This window comes from Dromiciops gliroides, chromosome 3, assembly GCF_019393635.1.
Source record: "Dromiciops gliroides isolate mDroGli1 chromosome 3, mDroGli1.pri, whole genome shotgun sequence".
NCBI classification, from domain to species: domain Eukaryota; kingdom Metazoa; phylum Chordata; class Mammalia; order Microbiotheria; family Microbiotheriidae; genus Dromiciops; species Dromiciops gliroides.
In genome coordinates this window covers 585,185,412-585,209,249 of record NC_057863.1, presented here as the reverse complement: position 1 = coordinate 585,209,249, position 23,838 = coordinate 585,185,412, and the positions used below count along the sequence as shown (strand labels likewise).

Sequence of the window (23,838 nt, the reverse complement as noted above, 5' to 3'; positions counted from 1 at the left end):
AATAGACAACATTAATGAAGTGGAAGCTTATATTTTATCAAATCTTACATTCTACACTTACAGTTGATATCATTAACTTTACCTAAACCTACCCTTTCCCCCAAATTCTAAATTACTATTAAGGGCTCCCTCAATTCTTCCATTTACCCAGGTTCATGACCTCAGAGTCCTTCATGTCCCATATATAAGAAGTTGCCAAGTCTTGGCAAATCTCCCTCTACAACATCTCTCTAGACCTTTGCCTTGTTTCTATATATATGATCACTATCTTTGTTTAGTTTCTTATCAGTATTTGCCTGGATTATTGTAAGTGTCTAATTGACCTTCTTATTTTCTATCTCTCCCCTTTCTGATATATCCTTTACAGAACTGCCAAATAATTTTCCTGAGGCAAAGGAAGGTATGACAGTGTTACGCTCCTGTTCAAAAATAATCTGTGGTTCTCTATTTTCTCTGGTATAAAATGCAAACTTATGTGGATTTTTAAGGTCCTTTACAATCTACCTCCAACATACTTTTCTAGCCTATTGCACCATTACTAACCTTCATGTACTGTACTTTTTTCTTTGCAGGGCAATGAGGGTTAAGTGATTTGCCCAGGGTCACACAGCTAGTAAGTGTCAAGTGTCTGAGGCTAGATTTGAACTCAGGTCCTCCTGAATCCAGGGCCAGTGCTTTATCCACTGTGCCACCTAGCTGCCCCCCTCCCCATGTACTATACTTTCAAGCCAAACCAGACTAATAATTTTCCCTGAAAATAATATTACATCTCATGTCTCTGTGACTTTGTATAGGATTCAATACAAAAGACTAGAGGAAGGAAATGCAATCCCATTGCTTCATGTGCCTGAGTTTTCCTCTTTCTTTACTTTTATGTCTAAGAATCCTTCATTCCCTTCACAGCTCCCATCAGATTCCACTTCCTCACAGAAAACGTTTCCTTTTCCCCTTAGTTGTTAGCTTTCTCCTTTATGCATTTCGTTTTTTTTTTGTATAAATGTCACATCTCCCTCACCCCCATAGTGTGTCAGCTCCTAGAACTTTGGGACTATTTTTTCATTTGTCATTGTATCCTGAGTACCTAGTACAGTGCCTTGAACAAAGGAGGCACATAGTTACTTGTCAAATTTGGTCAAGTTGGTCAGAGCAGGAATAATGGCAGTGGCCAATATTAGTTACGTGGCATGGTAATTCCTAGATAATAATGATAGAGAGGAAATGATGAAGTGAGTAACTTTATCTAGGGTCATATTACTGTAATGGAAGCCTTTTGCCTTAGGTGTCCCTGTGTCATAACTTCCCCTCACTTCTAACCCCCAAGGCAAGGACTCAAACATAGCTGCATAAGACACAATTTAACCTTAGCATAGAAAGCCACTTTGAAGCCACTCTCCACTCTCACCAGAAATTAACTCTCTTCTCATTGCTCCCTTGTTCACTACTCCAGTGCTCTCAGTGAATGAATGAGTGAGTGAATAAATGAATGAAGAAGCATGTATTAAACACTTACTATGTGTCAGGCTTTTTAATAAGTTATAGGGATACAAATAAAAGCATCAAGACAGTCCTGGACCTCAAAGAACTTACAGTCTAATAGGAGCAGTGAGTTGGTAGAGGTGACATAGCAAGTCAAAAAACTATATCTTGAACCCAGGTTTCCTAACAGAATCCATTACTCTTGACATTACATCATGTTGCTATCAAGTCTTATTGAACAGAATCTTAACAACTATCAAATCTCATTGAACAGAAACTTAACCATCTGGAACTCTAAATCATAACCCACTCCCCCACTTCCCTGCACTCTGCTTCTAGGAGGAATAGACAAATTATTTAAGCCTTAGCTTAGCCAGAGATTTTAAAATAATAATAATAACAATGACAATAATTACGTTTATATAGAGCTTTAATGATTTAGATTTATATAGCGCTTTAAAGTTAGCAAAGTATTTTGCATTTCTTATCTTTGAATATTATATCAACCCTCAGAGGGACATTAGACTATTTCCATTTTGTAGATGAAGTAATGGAAGCACTCAGAGTTATTGAGAAGCTTGCCCAAGATCAGATATTTATTCGGTGTCTGAGGAATGATTTGAATGAGGTTTTCTTAGCTCCAAGTTCAGTCTTCTTTGCACCATGTCACATTGTCTCAATTTCTAGGAACTATCCTATTGCTAATATATTAATTTCAATTACTTTGACTTCCTGCTTCTTCCTTCCTTTACAATAGCCACTGGTATTTAGAATTATAGCACCAAGTCTTTGGATCTACCCAAATAATCCAAGAGAAATTAGAATAAATTCATCTTTGTATATTCTATTTCCTAAAGTAGTCTGGGAATCAGTCAATTCAATTCAATTCAACTCATATTTAATTCAATATTTCCTATGTGTCAGGCACTGTACTTGATGTTGGAGATATAAAACACCAAGATGAAACAATACCTGAACTCAGGGAGCTTATATTCTACCCTAAAAGGATAGGGTGATACAATTAAACATAGCTTCAGAAGATTATAAATTTTTAAGATATGTAATATCCAGAGTTTTACTACTTTAGTTTTCTCTGAGAATAAAGAGACTTAGAATGCAAACTGATGCTTTGATGACTTGTCAATTTTGTGAACAGAAAGATTTAAAAAAAGTGATAGTTGAAAGAAAAAAAAGATGCACAGCCATTAGTTAACTAGAAAACTTCTTGATCATTAGAGTTCATTGAATTTCAAGGAAATAACACCATGCACATATAAGCTTGGGGTCAAAATACTATCTCACTTAATCATGATTCATTCAGTAGGTGAGAACACATCTCAGATTTCCACTAAATGTGAATAAGGGTTAGAATCTGCTTAAGTGCTACAGGAAGTCTGTGTAGATTAGCTGTAAGACTTGCTCATCTCCTCTGGGAGCTTGTGTAACATCATTGAATTTGTTTGAATTGGGGATTCTGTTGAGTGATAAACTAGGATAGCTCATTCCTGCCAGTCCCCTGAGAAGGAACCATTTGGGTGGAGAGAGGAGAAAACTTTGGCTTTGACCTCTTCTCCATCCCCACCTTTAGCCAGAGGGGGACCTTGTGAAAATGAAATGGTCAAGAGGATTTTGCAATTTCCATCTTTCAACAGCATCCTTATAGTATTCTTGGAATAACTAATGGCAATGCCTACACTGGGATCTGAGGACATACTGGATACAGATTTAATGATATAAAAAGAAACTATCAGGGAAGTGGGTGGGAACTACACCATATTTATGGGGAACATCCTGATGACTTTAGTAAAAGAACTTTTAGGACTGATGAGTTACTCTTTTTCATATGAGATTTCTAAGATTGAGTCTACTCTTGCTCGGATTTTGTTTATGATCATGGAAGTGTATGTCACAGATTTTGGGGTGATGTTGGTGCTAATTGTTCCTACCATATCACTTTAGTAAATACTCCTTTCTAAGAACAAATTAAATACGACTGACATTGCTGTCAACTTTCTCATCCAAAGGGAAATTTGGGAAAGTAGGTCTAAAGAGTGTGTATGTGTTACATAAATAATACTTATGGATTTTGGAATTAGTTGGCATACTGGCTAGAATGCTGGATTTGGAACCTGAAAGGCTCTAAGTTCAATCCTTTCTTAGATACCTTGAAAGCAACTTAATATTTCTAAACTCACTTACCTCATATGAAAAATGTGGATGATAATAGCACCTACCTCACAGGGTCATTGTGAACATATGAAATAATATACATAAAATGCTTTGTATATCTTTGAGTAAATATGTGAATGATGAGGAGGAGGCTGAGGAGGATGTATATGTAACAATTCTAGTAAGTCTTTGATTCACCACTTTATGAGGGTACCTAGATCACCAAAGACCCAGGGAATTGTATTTTTTTCTAGTTTGGGAGAGCATGAATGTAAGGTAGCTTTTAATTTTGGCTAAAATGGGATGAAAATAAAGGGACACGAACAAAGAAACAAACCAAAAACAGAGAAGAAGGAGGTGGTGGTGCCATTTCAGCCAGCAGAAAGATCCCCTGTTTTTCTTTCTGTTCTCTCCCCCCTCCCCATAGCAAGACCCACCCCAGGTCACACTTAGAGGAATCACTACACCTTTGACCATTAGAGGGGTTAAGCTGGGAAGTAAGCCTATTTAAGTACACTGAATACATTCTGATGAATCTGTTTGGCTGGTGATTTCAGTGTTGGATAACCTGGCAGACAAATGATATGGTGCATTCTCTTCCTGATTAATTAATTAAATGATAGCTTGCTTTTCTGTATAATTAGAGAAAGCCAGAGATTAGGTGGGTTTGGGTAGCTCTTACTTTGGTGGCACTTGAGATACCTACTAATTCTATACCTAACCCACAATGCTGTTACATAAAGAAATTGACAATACTTATATATCATAGAGACAACTTAAGAAAATAGAAGAGGACATTACTGACAGGAATCTTTTTAAAAGAACTATCTGCATGAAAACATTTCTAATGTTAATAGCTACAAACATTAGTGAAAACAAACAATCAAAAAACATAGCATGCACTGAACTAGAGAAGAAAGAATACTATGTGAATATAATTACTCCATTAGAATGACAAATATGTAGAATTTGTAAAAGGGAAAACTTGTATTAAGTAATGCAGAATGAAGAAACTAGAACTAAAAATTATATACACTGGCTCCAAAAAGATAAATAACTTCAACAGCAATGCAAGTAAAGTTAAATATAAGGGGGCAGCTAGATGGCGAAGTGGTTAAAGCACCGGCCCTGAATTCAGGAGTACCTGAGTTCAAATCCGGCCTCAGACACTTGACACTTACTAGCTGTGTGACCCTGGGCAAGTCACTTAACCCCCATTGCCTGCAAAAACAAACAAACAAACAAAAAAACCCAAACAAACAAAAAAAAGTTAAATATAAAATGAATATTTTATGTTTTCTAAAGGTTAATGCATTTTTTCTTTGTTTTTCTTAACGACTGCTAAAAACAGAAACTATATTTATATATAGTTATAAACATATACATTTACAATCACTTTTCATTTTTTGAACTTATTTTATATTTCAGTAGTTTAAAAATGATAGACAAATATGATTTGTTATTAGATTGATTATGATTGATCTGCATGTTTTTCCAATTCAGGTTTTCAAAATAGCACATCTGTCCACAATTTTCAACATCTAAGAATGTATATGATAGGGGCAGCTAGGTGGTGCAGTGGATAGAGCACTGGCCCTGGAGTCAGGAGTACCTGGGTTCAAATCCAGCCTCAGACACTTAACAGTTACTAGCTGTGTGACCCTGGGCAAGTCACTTAACCCCAATTGCCTCACTAAAAAAAAAATTAGAAAAAAAAAGAATGTATATGATAATTCAGTTGCACCTACTAAATAAAATTCCCTATTTGTTGGGTTCTGATTGACCTTCCAGATAGTTTGAAAGTATTCTGAGTTCTAAAGACCATTACATAAAATCATAGGGTAACTTATGCCATTGAGAAAATAAGTACTCCCTCTCAAACAGTATACTCTATTTCCTTTCTTTGTAAGTCAACTTGTGAGAGAAGTGTGTGCAGAGCTGGAAGCTGGGTTGGTTGGTAGCTAGTGATCATTGTCCTACCATGGCCAGGGAATTGCCACATAGGCACAAAGTACAGTTTTCTCTTCCTCATTATAACCTAATGTAAAAGAGATTAAAAATTAGACTCCTAGTCCCTCTTCTAAGTAAAAACACGAAAAGAAAAAGGATATTGAAGAGGAAAGAAGACAGTATGACAGAGAGAATGAAGGAAGGAATGATGTTTCCTATAGAAAATGGAACTGGAACATCTGAAGAGGTAGCAGCTGCTTAAACCTTAGGGAATAATGATGAATATATACAGATAATGTTGGGGAATGATAATCCACTAAAAGAGGGAGGGAGGGAGAGAGACAGAGACAGAGAGACTAGAGCTGAGTTGAGTAGAGTTTTGATTCCCTGGAAGATAGTTATCTGTCAACACAATATTAACAACTGTAAGAAAATAATGGGATTTGGCAGATATGCAAAGGTTCACCTGGAGATCAATCTAAACTGATTGAATTAAGTGAGAATGATTTACTTTGCTGAATAGCCTACTTCAAGTTAGATTGTAACCACACCTTAAGAAGGTATTGTTCTCAGAAGCTAAGGACTTTGAACTCAACTCGAGACCACCTTCAAGTCCATTGAACCAATGGATTTGGATGATGCCTGCCAATCAGCTTGAAGCAGTTTGTAAGGACCACCTCTGCTCCAGAGCTATAAAAAGCTTCGACATTCAGTTTGAGGGCAGTTCGTGGTTGGAGCTGGCTCATGGCAGAGAACTTGAGGAAGAACTTGATCATGCTGGAACTCTAGGCTAGATAGGCCTTTTCTTAACCTTCTGAATTCCAGGTGTTCTCTTTTTTCTAATACCTAGTATGCTTTAATAAATGCTTAATGCCCAAAGACTGGTGCTAAAGCTTCTAATTTAAGGTGACCACACATTGGATTTTTTAGACAACACATTTCGATTTTAAACATCACACAACAGAAAAGTTTTATCTTCTAGGAGAAAATTTTAGGCATGTGATGGAGAGAATCTCAAAGGAAACTAGTGAGGGTTACCATAGGTTATGGAATTCTAGTAGATTAACTGAAGATCTTAGGGGCATGGATGATACTTTTGTAACTGCAACCTATTGAATACAGTGACATCAAAAAAGAAAGGTACATTTTTATGTATCTGAAGATAGAAAGTGAATTGATTTCAGGACTACTATCTAAAATATTGCCTGGAAGTGGACTACACTTAATTAGTAAGGCTGTTAATAAGATTTGTAAAACTTCAGGTAAATATATTATCACTATAGCTTTAAACTAAAAAGGACAAAAGGATAACAGTAAGTATCCCCTGAAATTGATATCATAGACTTGTAGTTTCCAACATTTTAAATTATACTCCTATCATTTAAAAAAAAACTGAGCACCCACCTCTTTCCCCACCCCCAGTATGTGTACATCCATTTAATTACACACTCATTTATTCATACATTCATTCGTTTATTTATCTATTTCTTTGATTTTTTTCTTGTTTTCACTCCTGACAACAGATTTCTCCATCATTTCCAAGTAAGCTCCACACCCTGAAAGATCTCTCTAATGCTGCAACCTCCAGGATAAGTAAGGATGGTGTTGAAAAAGAGGATGAGGTTGAAGGGAGATGCACATATGCTCAGGGCCTTGGCTGCAGCCAACCTGAAGAATAAAGGATGAGATCAGAGCCCAGCAGGGTCTAACCAGCTACTAAATGATAGAGCTGGTTGAAAGTGATATCCTGGACTCACCCTTGGCTCCTTGACCTCATAACTCTGGTTCCGAGGTTACTTTGGATTCTGGAGTGCTAAAATGTTAAAGTGTTTGCAGGTTCACCCCAGCTGAGTGCTGAGTTTACACCTGCACCACGATTACTCAGATTTTTACCAGCAATCCCATACATGGCCTAGTTAGAAGGAGGAGGAGGAGGAGGAGGAGGAGGAGGAGGAGGAGAAGAAGAAGAAGAAGAAGAAGAAGAAGAAGAAGAAGAAGAAGAAGAAGAAGAAGAAGAAGAAGAAACAACAGCAACAAATAGGTACTTTCTGCATATCAGATCTTGGAGTCATAACAGAAAGTTGTGAAAGTTGGCCAACCAAGTGAAATTACACATCAAACAGCAGAGGAATGTGTCATAATTTATTCTGCTTCCAGCACTCTTTTAGCTGAGTATGATGTCACCAAAAATAGTATCACTCTGACATTGCCCAAAACTTTGACTTCCCATGATCTAATCCTGAAGGAAGCACAGAACTCGTTGACTGTTACCAACGTGGACACCCCACTGAAAGGTTGACTTAATACACCATGGCTTGAGAATGATGGGTGTGACTCCACAAGGACAGATCATTCAGACACCAAATACAGTCCTATGCATACCATTCAAGACTCCTCATGGAGCTAGATGATTACCTCCTCCATGTGGAATGATTCATATGCCAGGTGTTGGCACAACTCTGAGGAAAACATAAATTCTCAAGAGGGACTGGTATATTAAAATGACCCCTTTATGTGAAACAGATAGAAAATATCATGATAATCTCCATTTAGGGTTGATGGACCTTTCTTTTCTAAAGAATTAAGTTTTTCTACTAGAAAATGCTGAGGAGCTAGAAGACCACAAAATTGATGAAACTTAAGTAGAAGATGCTATTGATGTAGCAGTTCAAAAGAAGGCTCTGAGGTGCAGAATGTGTAAAGAAAATGCACAAAGCTGTTGAGAAGTATCTGTCAAGACCTTCAGAAGTAAACTATCCTAAGACCCTTAAGTATACTACTAACAGACCTACAGAAACATGAAGAACTAATTTAAAAAGAGATAATCACAACATTTCATTAGGATCTTCTGCATCTTTCTTATGGAGAACAAGCTGAAAAGAAAAAGCAGAAAACTCTATGATTAGGAAGTAATAGTACTGAGCACAAAACTTACCTAGAACTCACCTATGAAAAATTCTCTGAAGATAAACTGAAGAAAGTTCAAGGCCTTTTGACACAGAAAATGGAAGTAGTAAAGCAAGGAATGAGCCATGGCAGGCTTTCAAGTGAAGATTATAGCAGGTGTGTAAAGAATGTTACAATGTTACATATCTACCTCAACAGGAGTCAAATTAGCTCACAGATGTGACAGGATTGAATCACTTGAAAAGAGATGAGATAAATGGGGGTCACATGACAACAAAAGCTAAGATAGCAGCAAAAATGGAAAAGAAGATGAAAATGTTCATTGGTGGCTACCAATCTCAAGTAAGAGAAATAATGAAACATTTGTATGATTTATGGGACCAAATAGAGCAAGTTCAGTTGGAGATTCATACTTTTGAGAAGCTAAGAAACATGAGTATTCTGCTATTCCAAGAAGGCTGAAGTGTTTAAAATATGATGTCCAGCAAGAGCAAGAAAGAGAAAAGGAACTTGAGAAAAGACAAATTTGCTGCTGGAGAAAGACTTTAAAGTCAAAATACTGAAACATCTATTTAATTTTGTCACAGAAAGAATTAGATGATGGTATCCATTATCTGGAAGAATAAAACTGATGTTTATGTTCATCAACAACAACAAAAGTGATATCTTCACAAGAAAGTGTGAAAACAGATAGGTTGGTGCAGATGCAATTCTTTTTTGTTTGTTTGTTTGTTTGTTTTTTTAGTGAGGCAATTGGGGTTAAGTGACTTGCCCAGGGTCACACAGCTAGTAAAGTGTTAAGTGTCTGAGGCCGGACCTGAACTCAGGCACTCCTGACTCCAGGGCTGGTGCTCTATCCACTGCGCCACCTAGCTGCCCCCAGATGCAATTCTTGATGATGTTCTGTGCACAGTATTGTAGTCGGGCAGAGAGGATGGGGACAGGCAGGGAAAAGAGGGCATTCTGAGCTATGACAAAAACAGCAGCCTTGGCCACAAAGTGGTCAGTGATGATGGATGGATATCTCAGGGGGTGACAGATGGCCACATAACGGTCATATGCCATGACCATGAAGGTGCAGGATTCCATGGTTAGGAAACTATTCATGACAAACATCTGGAGGAAACAGGCAGAGAAACTGATGGTTCTGAGATCAAACCAGAAGATAGCCAGGACCTTGGGGATGACAGTGAGGCAGAGCACAATGTCCAGCAGGGAGAGCAGGCTGAGCAGGTAGTACATGGGCTCATGGAAAGAGGCCTCCAGCCAGATGGTGAGCAGGAGGGTGGCATTGGCAGCCATGGCCAGGAGGAAGAGCAGGCTCAGGGGCAGGGAGAGCCAGTGCTGCCAGCTCTGGAATCCAGGGAAGCAGATGAGGAGGAACTCAGAGAGTGTGGCAGAAGAGCTGTTATATCCAGATGCCATGGAATAGATTGTGAGCTGAGCAGCCTTCTGCCAGAGAGCCAGTAGGAGTTGAAACATCAGAAATTGTGACTTTTCTGGGGTTTACCAAGATGAGATGACATCTCCCCTGGACATCACAGAGGCCACATCTGGCTCTCTTTGGTTATAATGACCCGTTCCTGGAAGGAGATGTTGAAAAGAAGTAGAAATGTAGGTCCTTCCTATTAACAAGTCATCTGATGATCTCATGCCTCTTCCCCCATCCCCTTTTCCCCAAGTGAAAGGAAGGGGTTCAATCTGATCATCTTACATCTGTCAAGCCCTCTAGTTGTAATGTCTTACAAGTTCTAGAAGTGTGGAACACAGTTATATGGGAAGATGCTCCTGGGAATGGATAGAGCCAGAAGGGAAACTACCTCTTGTTGGGAATTTTGCTCCTTTGTACATTAACTTATTAAAATGGACACCAAAGTTTCTGTGGGGTGAGAGTGGATGGTTAGCAAGAGATAAAATTATCACTTGATGGGGTGCAAGAGGGGCCTTCTAGGGTTTTTAGACTAGGAGCTGGGGAGGGAAGGTGGTTCATTCTTGTATGTTAAGATTGAATTTTCTATTCAGTTCTGGTCTTTTCATCAGGAAACCTTGAAAGTCCCCTATTGAATGTCCATCTTTTCCCCCGAAAGAGAATGATGAGTTTTTCTGGGTAATAAATTCTTGGCTGCAATCCAAGCTCCTTGGCCTTCCAAAATATACTCCAAGCCTTGTTATCCTTTAATGTTGAAACTGCCAGGTCCTGAGCAATCCTGAATGTGGCACCATGATATTTAAATTGCTTCTTTCTAGCTGCTTGGAGTATTTTCTCCATCACCTGATAATTCTGGAATTTGGCTACAATATTTCTTGGAGTTTTCCTTTTGGAGTCTCTTTCAGGAGGTGATCAGTGGATCCTTTCAATGATGATTTTATCCTCTGATTCTTGATAATATCAGGACAGTTCTCCTTGATACTTTCCTGAAATATGGTGTCTAGACTCTTTTTCTGATCATGGATTTCAGGCAGTCCAATAATTCTCAAATTATCTCTCCCGGATCTGTTTTCCAGATCAGTTGTCTTTCCAAAGTGTTATTTCACATTTTCTTCTATTTTTTCATTCTTTTGATTCTGTTTGACTGATTCCTGGTGTCTCATGGAGTTGTCATCTTCCAACTGTCCAATTTTAATTTTTAAGGCATTTTGTTTTCTTCAGTGAGATTATGCACCTTTTTTTTTTCCATTTGGCCAAATGATTTTTTTTGGTGAGGCAATTGGAGTTAAGTGACTTGCCTAGGGTCACACAGCTAGTAAGTGTTAAATGTCTGAGGCCGGATTTGAACTCAGCTCTTCTTGACTGCAGGGCTGGTGCTCTATCCACTTCGCCGCCTAGCTGCCCTCACCAAATGAAGTTTTAAAGGATTTTTTTTCTTCAGTCAATCTTTGTGCTTCCTTTTCCAAACTGCTGATTCTTTTTTCATAATTTTTTTTGTTTTGCTTTCATTTCTCTCCCCAGATCAGCTGTTTTTCCAAGGAGATATTTCACATTTCCCTCTATATTTTTATTAATTTGGAATCATTTTATTGTGTCTTGATTTCTCATAAAGTCATTAGCTTCTATTTGCTCAATCCTAATTTTTAAGCAACGATTTTCTTCAGAGAACTTTTGTACTTCCTTTTCTATTTGCCCAATTTAGCTTTTCAAGCTGTTGACTTTTTTTCATGACCCTCCTGCATCACTCTCATTTCTTTTTCCATTTTCCTCTCTACCTCTCTTACTTTATCTTCAAAGTCCTTTTTGAGTGCCTCTATGGCTTGAGACCAATACATATTTTTCTTGGAAGCTTTGGATGTAGGAACCCTGAAGTTGCTATCCTCTTCTGAGGCTTCACTTAGATCTTCCTTGTTGCTAAAGAAACTTTCTATGGTCCTCACCTTTCTCTGCCTGCTCATCTTGCCTGTCTTTTACTTGACTTTTAACTCCTTAAAGTGGGGCACTGTTTCCAGGATGCACTGTCCCAAGCTTTAGGAGGTCCTAGGTGGTATGACTTAAGGAGGGGCAGGTTCCTCACTTGCCTGGCCTATTCTCTGGTCCATAGATAACCCTAGGTGAACTTGCTAATTACCTAGACAGCAAAATTTTGTGTATTGTGGATGTTGTCTCTGATGAGGTGTACCCCTCCCCCATTTGGGCTACTGCTACTCAAGCATACTTCCTGGCTCCCAGCAGGGGTAAAAACCCCAAGTTCCACCTCAGCACCAGAAGAGACTCCTGTAATCTCCCCCTGTCAACTGCAAAGCTCTCTCACCAGACCATGATCTTAGTTCCAGACAATACTGGTGCTGCAGCTTTTTCAGAAGCTCCAGTGGTCTCTTTCCCTGGCTCAGCCTGCCTGGGACTGGATCTGTGTTAGCATGAATGTGGGGTTCAGCTCCATTCCTGCCTCAGCACAGCAGCCCCCTCTAATCTATCTTTGACTGGAAAATGATCTCAGCCTGTTCTTTTGTGGCTTTTGCTGCTCCAGGAATTGTCTTTTGGTATTACGTGGAGGTTTTTTTTGAGCAGTCGTGAAGTGAGTTCTGAGAGCTTGGAAGTGAGATTTTCCCTAACCCTTAGATATGAGTGATTTAACTGTGGTAGTAATAACTGCACAGAGCATGCATATATATATATATATATATATATATATATATATATAAATAAAATGAGAAAGCATATAGAATCACTGGGATTCAGTGTGAGCTAGTGAGAATGTTTCTGAGGCTGGAACCCTATTGGTGTGGATAAAAAGCCCTAGAGTTTGTGAATAAATATGCATTTTTTTTAAGAGAAAGGACGTGCTAAGTCCTAAGAGAGTCAGATTCTGTCTGTGCTACAAGTCCTCAGACTGTGTGTGGTTCTGTGTCTGGTGCTTTCTCACATAGCAATCACACTATCTATGTGACAATGGGGAGTAAAGAGCCCTGTCAGATGTTGTATACTTAAATATTATAGGTCTTATGCTCCAGAATGCAGACCCAAAGCTTAGTTGTTGAAATCAGTTAGCACATGTGAGTAGAACTATATCATAGTAACTTAGTCAATGAACATTTATTAAATACTTTCTTTGTGTTAGGCATTATGATAGCAAGACAGCAACACAGTCCCTTTTCTCAATAAGCCAACATTCTAATGGGAAAGATAACATGTAAACAACATGTACATTCAGAATATACAAATGTAAATGGGAGCTAATATCAGAAGGAAGGTACTACTAACAGTGTGGGGCAGGGGGCAAGAAAGTTTTCTTGCAAAAGGTAGGATTTAAGTTGAATCTTGGAAGAATCTATGGATACCGGGAGGCACAGCTGAGGTAGGAGAATATTCCAGGCATGGGGCACAGCCAGTAGAAAGATATGAATAAGGTGTAGTATGTGTGTAAAATATGTAAGAGGCCAGAGTCACTGGGGTATGGATTACATGGAGGAGAGTAAAGTATAAGACTATAAAAAGTAGAAAGGATTCAGTACATTAAAAATAAAATGAAGGAAGGGCAGCTAGGTGGCACAGTGGATAGAGCACCAGCCCTGGAGTCAGGAGTACCTGAGTTCAAATCTGGCCCCAGACACTTAACACTTACTAGCTATGTGACCCTGGGCAAGTCACTTAACCCCAATTGCCTCACTAAAAAAAAAATCAAATGAAGGATTTTATATTTGGTCCTGGAGGTGATACAGAACCACTGGAGTTTATTGAATGAGACTGGGAATGTGTATGACATGATAGATCTGTACTTTCAGAGGGTTAATTTGACAGTTGAATGCCAAATGGACTGGAAAAGGGAGATACATAATGCAAACGAGACCAACTAGAAATCCACTGTAAGAGTCCAGGCATTAGGTGAAAAGGGTCTGTACCATGGTAGTGGCTGTATGAGTAAATAAAAGGGGGCATCTATAAAATGAACTGTGAAAGGAGAAATGATACAACTTGGAAACAAATCGAATTTATGGGCTGAGTGCAAGTGAGGAGTTGAAGATGACTTCAAGGTTCTAAGTCTTTGTGACTGGGAAGATGGTAGTGGCCTTGACAATAATAGGGAAGTTTAGAGATGTGGATGTTTTCTGAGGAAAGATAATGAATTCTATTTTGGAATGAATGTTGAGTTAGAGATGTCTTTGCATAATTTAGTTGAAGATACCTAACTGTGAGGGTAGGTCAGGAAAAAGGTTAGAGATGGATAAAAAGATGTGAGAATTATATGCATAGAGATTATAATTGAAACCATGGGAGCTGATGATATTACCAAAAAAATTGGTTTAGAAGGATAATAGTAGAAATCCCAGGACAGAGTCTTGGGGGCCAAGTGGGTATAACCCACACAAAGGTCCAGCAAAAGAGGCCTGGAAAGACTGATTGAGTAGGATGTCTCTGTCTCTACTCGAACCTCTGTCTTTTCCTTTACCATATGTAGGTGATATTTCATATGTCTGGACTCCAGGGTTACCCTTCTCATGAATTCAACCCAATTAAGTAAAGATTTATTAAGTCCTTATTTATTATGTTGGAGGTACTCTGTTAGGCACTGGGCATGTAGAATCAAGCAAAGATCCCTTCCCAGACACAGGGGCAGAAGGGAACATCAAAGTCAGAGGATCTTCTGTCCCAGAGGACTTTTCAGAATGGAAAGGGGTGGGTTCATTTAGATGAGCCAAAGGAACAGAAGAGCTTTCCTTCTTGGAGGTAACACAATAGTCTAGATGACTGAGGTGAGGGACTTTTTCGGCCTGAAATCTGGGTAATGAAGAGAGAGGAAGCCCCTCTAGGGAGTCTAGTCCTGGAATACCTGCCTAACTTTCTCCATTCTTCTCTTTTCACCACAACACTGGTTCATGCCAACAGAGGTCCTTGGATAGATAGGCATGATAGCAATGCCCCCAGAGTCTTCAGAATCTGCCTGCTGCCCTGGAAACATTAACCTTGGGGGAATAAACCTGATCATAAAGAAACCATTCCAGCCAATTCAGTTCAGAGAGGTGCTTTTTGTTTGCTCAGGAATCAACTCCTCTTATATTTGGTGAGTAATTGTGAAGGGATGGACATTAAACTTAGCTGGGTGTACTTGTTCCCAGATGAGAATACAGTGGAAGAAATAGGAGAAAAAAACACAGTGTGTGTCCAGTGATTGGCCTGGAGAAATAACCTAAAAGTAAGAGATCATGTCAGAGTTGAGGACCGGAATGGGGCAGATTAGATGGGATTTCAGATCTAGAAAAGGACATTAGAAATCAACTTATCCAACTTCCTCTTTCTTTATAATTGATAAAGCTGAGGCTTAGAAGAGAGAAGTACCTTGCCCAGCCTTACACAGTAAATCAGGAGAAGCCTTACAATAGAACTCAGGCTTCTAGACTCCAGCATTCTTTCTCTCAAATGAGGCTGGAAGAAGGCTCTAAAGCCAGGGATTAGGTTGGGGGGCAGAGTAGAAGCTGAGTCAGTGGTTTGGACTCAGGAATTCAGCACTTATTTAGAAGGATATGGACTGATGTTTATGAGCACAATGGAACCTACATTTGACTTCTGCTATTCACTGAATCTTCACAGGTGAGAATGTGAGGAAAGGTGCTTGGGGCAAGTCAGCCAGCAGGCATTGACCCAGCTCAAGATGTTAAAAAAATCATCATTATTATTACTGTTCTTGTTTATTGTTGCTATTATTATACAAATATTTATATGGCACAAATCTCATTTTATCCTCACAATAATCCTGGGAGGTAGGTGCTATTATTATTCCCATTTTTCAGATAAGGAACCTAAGGTAGATAGAAGTTAAGTGAATAGCCCAGGACATATAGCTAGTAAGCATATGAGGCTGAATTTGAAATTAGGTCTTCTCCTTCTGTGTCCAGCCCTCTATCTATCCACTGTGCCACCTAGCTGTCTAAAATGATGTTTCTCTAAAAGGAAACATGAATAGATAGTGCAATGTTTCTGTCCTGGCCAGTGTATTTGAGTGTGTGTGTGTGTGTGTGTGTGTGTGTGTTGGGAAAAGAGTGTCAGCAAAAGTCACAGAGAAGGCATATTTAGGAGGAGAGAATTGGGGAAGAATTATGGTCAATATCATGTGCCGATTAGGAAAAGTCTGGGATAGTCATCCTATCAAATTCAGTTAACACACATTTACTGAATACCCATTTTATAAAGGGCTCTCCATTGGGCACTGTATGACTCCCTGAGGTGAATGAGAGAAACTTCTTGTCTTCAAGGAGTTAAATTCTAGTAGGGGAGGTAGAACATAAATATGTCATCAGCTACATAATTCACTATTTTCATAGCAGCTCAAAGTAGATTCTACTTTGCTACTTTGCTACATGAGAACAATTGTCAAGTGAATTATCACGTTATATAAATGAATGGAAATTTCAGAACCAGGAGAAAGTTCACTTCTGACAATGGGAGTAGTGAAGTAAGGTGTTATGGACTAGGTAGGATTGTACCTTGGCCTTGAAGTGTGAGGGGGACAGAGAGAGGAAGAAAGTTTATTTTCCTATTATGAGACAAGCATGAGCAAAATCCTAGGGAGAGGAAAATACATCACACATTCAGAATGTGAGGGGTAGCTAGGTGGCGCAGTGGATAAAGCACTGGCCCTGGATTTAGGAGGACCTGAGTCTAAATCCAGTCTCAGACACTTGACACTTACTAGCTGTGTGACCCTGGGCAAGTCACTTAACTATCATTTCCCTACAAAAAAAGAATGTGATAAATTCGGAATTTGAAGATCTCTGAGAAATCAGAAAGTTTCAATAATTTTTTTGAAAATATATACCTATATTTGTGAAAATATATATACAAATATAAATACAATTTTAAATGCAGGAGAGACAAGAAAGAATACTGGCATACTTTAGAGATACTACAGATTATGTTCTAGACCATGCCAATAAAGCAAGTCACATGTATTTTTTGTTCTTCTGGTGCATATAAAAGTTGTTTATACTAGAGTGTGGCCTATTAAGTGTTCAAAAGTATTATGTCTAAAAATGTACATACCTTAATTAACATTAATTTATTGCTAAAAAATGCTAACCATCATCTGAGCCTTCAATGGGCTGAAATCTTTTTGCTGGTTGAGAGTCTTGCCTCAATATTGATGGCTGCTGACTATTATAATTATAATAGTCATATCAAAGATCACTGATCACAGAGCACAATAACAGATATAATAATGAAAAAAATGAAATATTATGAGAATTAACAAAATGTGACATAGAGACATAATGTGAGCACATGCTTTTGTAAAAATGGAGCTGATAGACTTGCTTGATGCAGGATTGCCACAAAACTTCAATTTGTTAAAAACACAATACCTGTGAAGTTCAATAAAGTGTAATGAAATTAAACAAGGCATGACTGGATTGGTTAGAGAACTGTTCAAAGAATCAAGAAGACCTAGGTTCAAGTCTCATCTCTGACACATATCCACTATGTGTATCACTCTAGGGAAGTCACTGGAAATCTTTGTGCTCCAGGCAATTCTACAAGACAGGTCATTATCTGAATTGGTAGAGGTTGCAGCTTCACTAGAAATTCCTTGATTAATGAAATCAGGATCCAGTCCAAGAAAAATGACAAGATTGGAAATATCTGACTTGATGGAAGTTCACATGAAAAAGAACTAAGGACTTTAGTTTCCCATACAGTCAGTAAGCAGCATGGTATCACTTATTTTTTTGGTTGTTTTGTTTTGTTTTGTTTTTGCAGGGTAATGAAGGTTAAGTCACTTGCCCAGTGTCACATAGGTAGTAAGTGTCAAATGTCTGAAGCTGCATTTCAACTCAGGTCCTCCTGAATTCAAGGCCAGTGCTTTATCTACTATGCCACCTAGCTGCCCCCCCCATGGTATCACTTTTTGTGTGTGTGTGTGTGGGGGGGCAATGAGGGTTAAGTGACTTGCCCAGGATCACACAGCTAGTAAGTGTCAAGTGTCTGAGGCTGGATTTGAACTCAGGTCCTCCTGAATCCAAGGCCAGTGCTTTATCCACTATGCCACCTAGCTGCCCCCCATTTTATCACTTCTAATGGAGCAGCTAGGTGGTACAGTAGATAGAATGCCTGACCTGGAGCCAGAAAGTCTCATTTTCCTTTGTTTCAATTTTGTTTTAGACATTCACTAGCTGCGTGACCCTGGGCAGGTTACCCAACCCTGTTTGCCACAGTTTCCTCATCTGTATAATGAACTAGAGAAAAAATGTGAAACCATTCCACTATTTCTACTAAGAAATCCCTAAATGGGGTCATAGAGGGTTGGATACAGTTGAAAAATGACAAGACCAAATCATTTCTAAAGGGTTGCAGTAATAGTGTTGTGTCTAATGGGAGGTCTATATTATCCTCCTTTCTCTGTCTTAGTCAGGTTTTATCTGGAGTACTGAGTGTAGTTCCAGGTGTCAGACTTTAGGACAGACCTTGATCAATTAGGGAATATATAAAGAAGTAAGTCCAGAAGAGTTAGAGGTTTGACAATTCTTCCATATGAGGAATAGTTGATGTACTTAGGGATTATTAATTTGGAGAAAAAAAGGTCTCAGGGACACCATTCATTCATTCAACAATATTTCCTGAGTGGCTCCTATATGCCAGAGTCATGGGGAATTCAATGGTGAAACAGTCATAGTAATTGCTGTCAGAGAGCATTCCATGAAGTATGGTAGAGAAAAAGATACATAGACACTGAAAAAAGAGGCAATATGATGTGTTTTAGGATAAACAAGATTAATAATAGGATTTCAGAGAAAGGAGGGCTCTCTTCCATTTGGCAGTTGATTGAGGATAGCAGATAATCGTGGAACACTAGACTGAGGGTATGGAATTTTAGTTGAGTCTTGAACAGTAGGTAAATACACAATAATGCCCAGTGTACCAATGAATGAGTGCTGGTGCTGACTTGAATCTCTGACTCAGGACTCCAACTTTATAGCTTTCTTCATCTCCTTCCAATTCTTTGACTTCAACCTGATCACTTTACCCTAGGCTGGGGACAATAGAGGAAGAGTTTTATTAAATTTCATGCTGCTAATTTTGGTACACCCCCAAGATCCTTTTGAACTCAAATTCTAATATATTAGCCACATTTCCTCTTTGGACTAAACAGAAGAGAACAGAAGACAAAGAGACTAATAAAGGTAAAAAGAGAGAGAGAAAAAGACAGACAAAAGAATAGGGAGAAAATAAGAGGGAGAAAGAGTTGTAGAAAGAAAGATGGAGAGATGAAGGGAGAAAAAATTATTCTGTTTGGTTCAGTAGACAAGTGGAGCCATACTCCTCATCCTGCATGGAAGGAGAAAGATAGAATAAATAACCATCAGAGGAAAACATAATTTCTTAAATATGGAAACTATTCCCTAAGCATTCTTCGTGAGAGACAAACTCACATGAACATACATGGAACTACATCAGGACATATACAAAACACAATAGAGTAAATAGGTCATGATTTGAGACCTCCTATTTTTATAATAGAGAAAGACCCAAAGAGGACAAATGACTTATTCAATACTACTCAGTGAAGCAAGACTAGGATCAGGACTCTAGACTTCCACAGAAAACTTCATAACCTCTTAGCATCAAACTGTGAAAGGATCATGGGACATTTGTTCAGAGGCAGTGAATGTGGTCTGGTAAGAATAGTAGACTCAAAATTAAGAGAGACCTCAATTTTAATCCTATATTCAAAATTTGCTGGGTGTTTGAACATGTTACCTTAACATTTCTGAGTCTTAGTTTGCTCATCTACAAAAGAGGAAAGACAATGCCGATAACAATCTACTTCACAGTGATGTTGGTAAGGATAAAATGAAATAAAGTGTGTAAATAATTTTAAAGTAATTTATTATTATTATCCTTTTCATAATTTTATTATTATATCTTGTACTCATTTGAGAGAGAACATATTTGGGATTGGGGTATGGAAAACTGGATGTCTTAATCCTAATTTTGCTACTGTCATTCAATATTCTTGAAACAATCACATTTCCTTCTTGTATTTGTTTTCCCACCATACAAATAAGGAATTTTAATTCATAATCTAACCATTTAATGGGGAATTATAGAGGGACATGCCTTTTTAAAAAGGAAACAAAAACCCTTACAAAATGAGACCTGTAATTATTACTCTAATTAGGTTGAGGTTGGGGTTACATATCTGTGTATAGGGAGCATGGAATTATATTTCACTGGGAAGAGCGATCTGAGTTACCAGTCTTCAGATCATTCCATAAGTTTGTTGCAATTTGACTTCTTTCTCATTTTTTTCAGGATGGGTCCTGTATGAGTCACAGCTCATAGTCCTTGCAGGTTTTCACCATGGTGGGCAACGTCACTCTCCCTGGCTTCTCATCCTTTTTCTTGGCTGGAATTCCTGGTCTAGAAGTCTTCCACTATTGGTTGAGCATACCTGTTTGTCTTCTCTATGCCCTTACCCTGATTGGGAATGGCCTCATTGTCTTTGTGATAAGAGGAGAATCCAGCCTTCATCAGCCCATGTTCTTTTTCCTTTGTATGCTGGCCTTTGATGATGTAGCAGTTGCCTCAACCATAGCCCCCAGGATGCTTGACATATTTTGGCTGGATTCTCATTTCATTGGATTTGATGTCTGCTTGGCCCAAATGTGCTTAATCCATACCTTTTGCTGCATACAATCAGGTCTTTTGGTAGCCATGGCCTTTGACCGCTATGTTGCCATCTGCTATCCACTGCATTATGCTACCATCCTGACCACTCCTTTGGTCATCAAGCTAGGGTTGCTAAGTGTGGCCAGAGCCATCATAATGGTTTTTCCCAGCCCATTGCTCGTTAAGCGGCTGAGGTACTGTACCCAGAATATTATACGACATACCTACTGTGAACACATGGCTGTGGTGAAGCTTGCCTGTAGCAATACCTCCATAAATCGTGTCTATGGTATTCTTGTGTCCTTCTCAGTTATATTTCTGGACATTGGACTTATTTCTGTGTCCTATGTCAAGATCCTTCAGGCTGTTTTCCGACTCTCCTCCAAGGATGCCCGCTCTAAGGCACTAGGCACATGTGCTGCCCATATCTTCACTATCCTCGTCACCTATGTACCTGCACTGTTTAGTTTCCTCACCCATCGCATTGGTAAGAGAGTGCCCCCATCCCTTCACATCATCATTGCCAGCATATATCCCCTGGTGCCACCTGCTGTCAACCCACTAGTCTATGGTGTAAAGACCAAGCAGATTCGTGGCCAAGTGGTCCTCCTCTTCCTCAGGAAAAAGGATAAAGTCTCCAAGAACTAGTACAGGTTTGGGCATGCTATTTCTTGGGCCTGGAAATACCTCCTGTGAAGAATCACTGGGATTGGGCTGAGAGCACAATGCAATACTCTGCTTATAGCTGACCTAGTTGCAAACCCTGACTCATTTTGTCTACATGTATCTCTCCTACAATAACTGTAGAGAGTTTGGGTCTAGAGCAATGACATAGTTCTGCTTCAATTGAATGATTTGTGTTTGTCTTGAAGCTGCTCTTCATATTTTCTTTGACCTGATTTGTCTACCTCCATGATACTCCATGCCACTTAGTTACTTGTCAAATTGAGTTCAGCTGGTCAGAGTTAGAAGACTGGGCCAAGGTCTTGACTCTGATCTGGGAGGGATAAGGACTCCATAGCTCAAACTACCTGATGAAGGTCAGGGAGAGGAAATCTCAGACTTGTCTTCCACATCCCTAGGTTCTTTGTGGAATTTTGAATCAGTTCTGATGATTTGACCTTTCCCCATGAGTTCAAAAAGGTCTGGGGAGGGAGGAGTCTGATTTCTTGGTCTGAGAATGAATCAAAAGTTAGAAAGGTTATAAGACAGTTGTCAAGAATCCTTTGGAAATCCAGAAGATATGACCAAAGAAAGAGCCTAAGGACTATGAAGATGGACCTTCAGCCAGACCTCAGTCTTTCTTGAATATTCTCCCTGATAGAATTGGCCTATCCCAGGAAAGAAAAATTCCAATATGAGCCATTGTTGAGTGGTGGTCCAGAGCCTTCTGCCTCTGAGGCTTAGTTCTCATTCAATCCCCTCCGCATCCAATCCAAGACCCTCCTGACTTCAAATGCTACCTTGCCAAATACTACCTTGACCTTTTCCTGATCATGACCAGTGCCTATATTCCCTGCCTACAGTAACTAGTCTCTTCCTAAATTCGGATGCTGTCCATTGAGGCTCACACTGCGGCCTAGGCTGAACAAGCCCATATGACATCGGTCTCTGGCCATGTCCAAGAAAAGCTGACTTATCTACTTTGTTTTGCGGTTGCATTCATTGGCCTATTTGCATTTAGTTTTAGGTTGATAGAAAACTAACACCTTCAAACAATGGTGCTGAGATGATGGCACTTTGATATTTCTGAATAACCTGCTGGAAAATGATTATCAGGAAGTTAGCCAGAAGTACTAAGGCTCTAGTACCACACAGTTCCCAGTCTGCAACTACTGACTGGTAAAAAGAAGGTTCCTGAACCAACCAAAATGGCCTGGTAGGCTTAGGGTTTTCAAGAAACATTTCAAACACTGACCAATACTATGTAAACAAATCAGTAAACACAAGTTTGACCTAGAGATATGGAAGAATTTGATGGCCAATCTCTGGCCTCTGAACTAGTCACCTTTGAAATCTGCATAGTCATAATGAATATGAGGAATATACTGGGAGACTTTTTTCTGACATAAGCTATTCTCCTCTCACTCCTGTGGTCTGTAGTATTTTGTACCTATGCCAGCCTAATCCGTGTATTAGGGGGAACTCTCAAACCATTGCCTTTCCCTCCAGGTAGTGCCAAAAAGAATCCCTGTCTTTAGTGTGGTACAAGTCTGTATTATAGACAGTGGCCAATGCTGTAATAAAATAAAGAGATGGATCTCCCTGAGAAATCCTTTTAAGAACTTCTTGGATGGATTATAGGTTGGCAAATGTTGCTATATTTTTTGGAATAACTTCTCTACAGTTTGTGCTGTCCAAAGGAGCAATGTACTTGCTTTGAGAAAATAATAGGTGTTTTGGGACTTCCAGGGGCCCCAAAACCACACCTACCTTGAAAGTCTTGTCTCCGCCATAGGATCTGAGCTCTGACATCAGCATGACTGCCCTGAACTGCCCTCAAATCCAGTAAACCAATAGATTTGAGATGATGCTAGGCAAAGAAGATTTGAACAATGTTTTATGGGTGGGCTCTGCTCCTGCCTTCAGTGAGCTTGCAGAGACTTGGGGTCTCTTTGGCCTGGAACTGGGGGAATACAGAGGCAGCCCTCTGGGGTTCCCCATTTTCTCTCTCCAGTAGATCCTAGCTAGGCTTTCCTATCTTTCAGAGTGATACGGTCTCACTTTACTAATATCTAATATACTTTAATAAAGGTTTAATGCCCCCAAACTGGTGCTATACCTTCAAATTTATCACTAACAAGCTATTTTAGGAATCCCATCTGATTTTCCCCAAACTTGGGACAGAAATAAGGCATCCACAAATTAAATTTTAAATGTCACATTGCCAAAATTGTAGTAGATTCCTTGTTATTGTCCTTCTTCATACAGAAGAAGGATGATCCTTTTTTAGAGGATATTGTAAGGAATTGATTGTTTAGACACAAGCTGAAAAGTAGGTTACCTTTGCCTTTCCTTTTGTTAACCCTTGAAAGTCTATATTATTCAAGAAACATCTTTTCAGCTTTCTTGAGACCGATTTTTAAGAAAATGAACTACCCATGTGTGGGGCCAGATACTGTACTAGACAATATTAATGGAGTAGAAGCTTATATTTTATCAAATCTTACTTTCTACATGTACAGTTGATATTATTATCTTTCCCTAAACCTACCCCATTCCCAAACTTCTGTATTACTGTTGAGGGC

The 23,838-nt window shown here is 39.1% G+C and overlaps 2 protein-coding genes and 1 pseudogene across 2 annotated transcripts; 2 read left to right on the top strand and 1 right to left on the bottom strand.

Moving 5' to 3' along the window:
• Window positions 1-7,127: 7,127 nt before the first annotated feature.
• On the bottom strand, window positions 7,128-9,927 carry LOC122748098 (olfactory receptor 56A4-like). The gene is given in 4 exon segments (XM_043993813.1): window positions 7,128-7,273; window positions 7,276-7,324; window positions 9,152-9,218; window positions 9,398-9,927. Coding segments are annotated over 4 exon segments (792 nt in total).
• Window positions 7,634-9,065, top strand: LOC122750051 (annotated as a pseudogene).
• A 10,354-nt stretch (window positions 9,928-20,281) lies between the features above and the next one.
• LOC122751481 (putative olfactory receptor 52P1) lies at window positions 20,282-21,238 on the top strand. Its single transcript, XM_043998543.1, has one exon. It carries the CDS (start codon window positions 20,282-20,284, stop codon window positions 21,236-21,238), a length of 957 nt encoding a protein of 318 aa, XP_043854478.1.
• The last annotated feature ends 2,600 nt before the right edge of the window (window positions 21,239-23,838 follow it).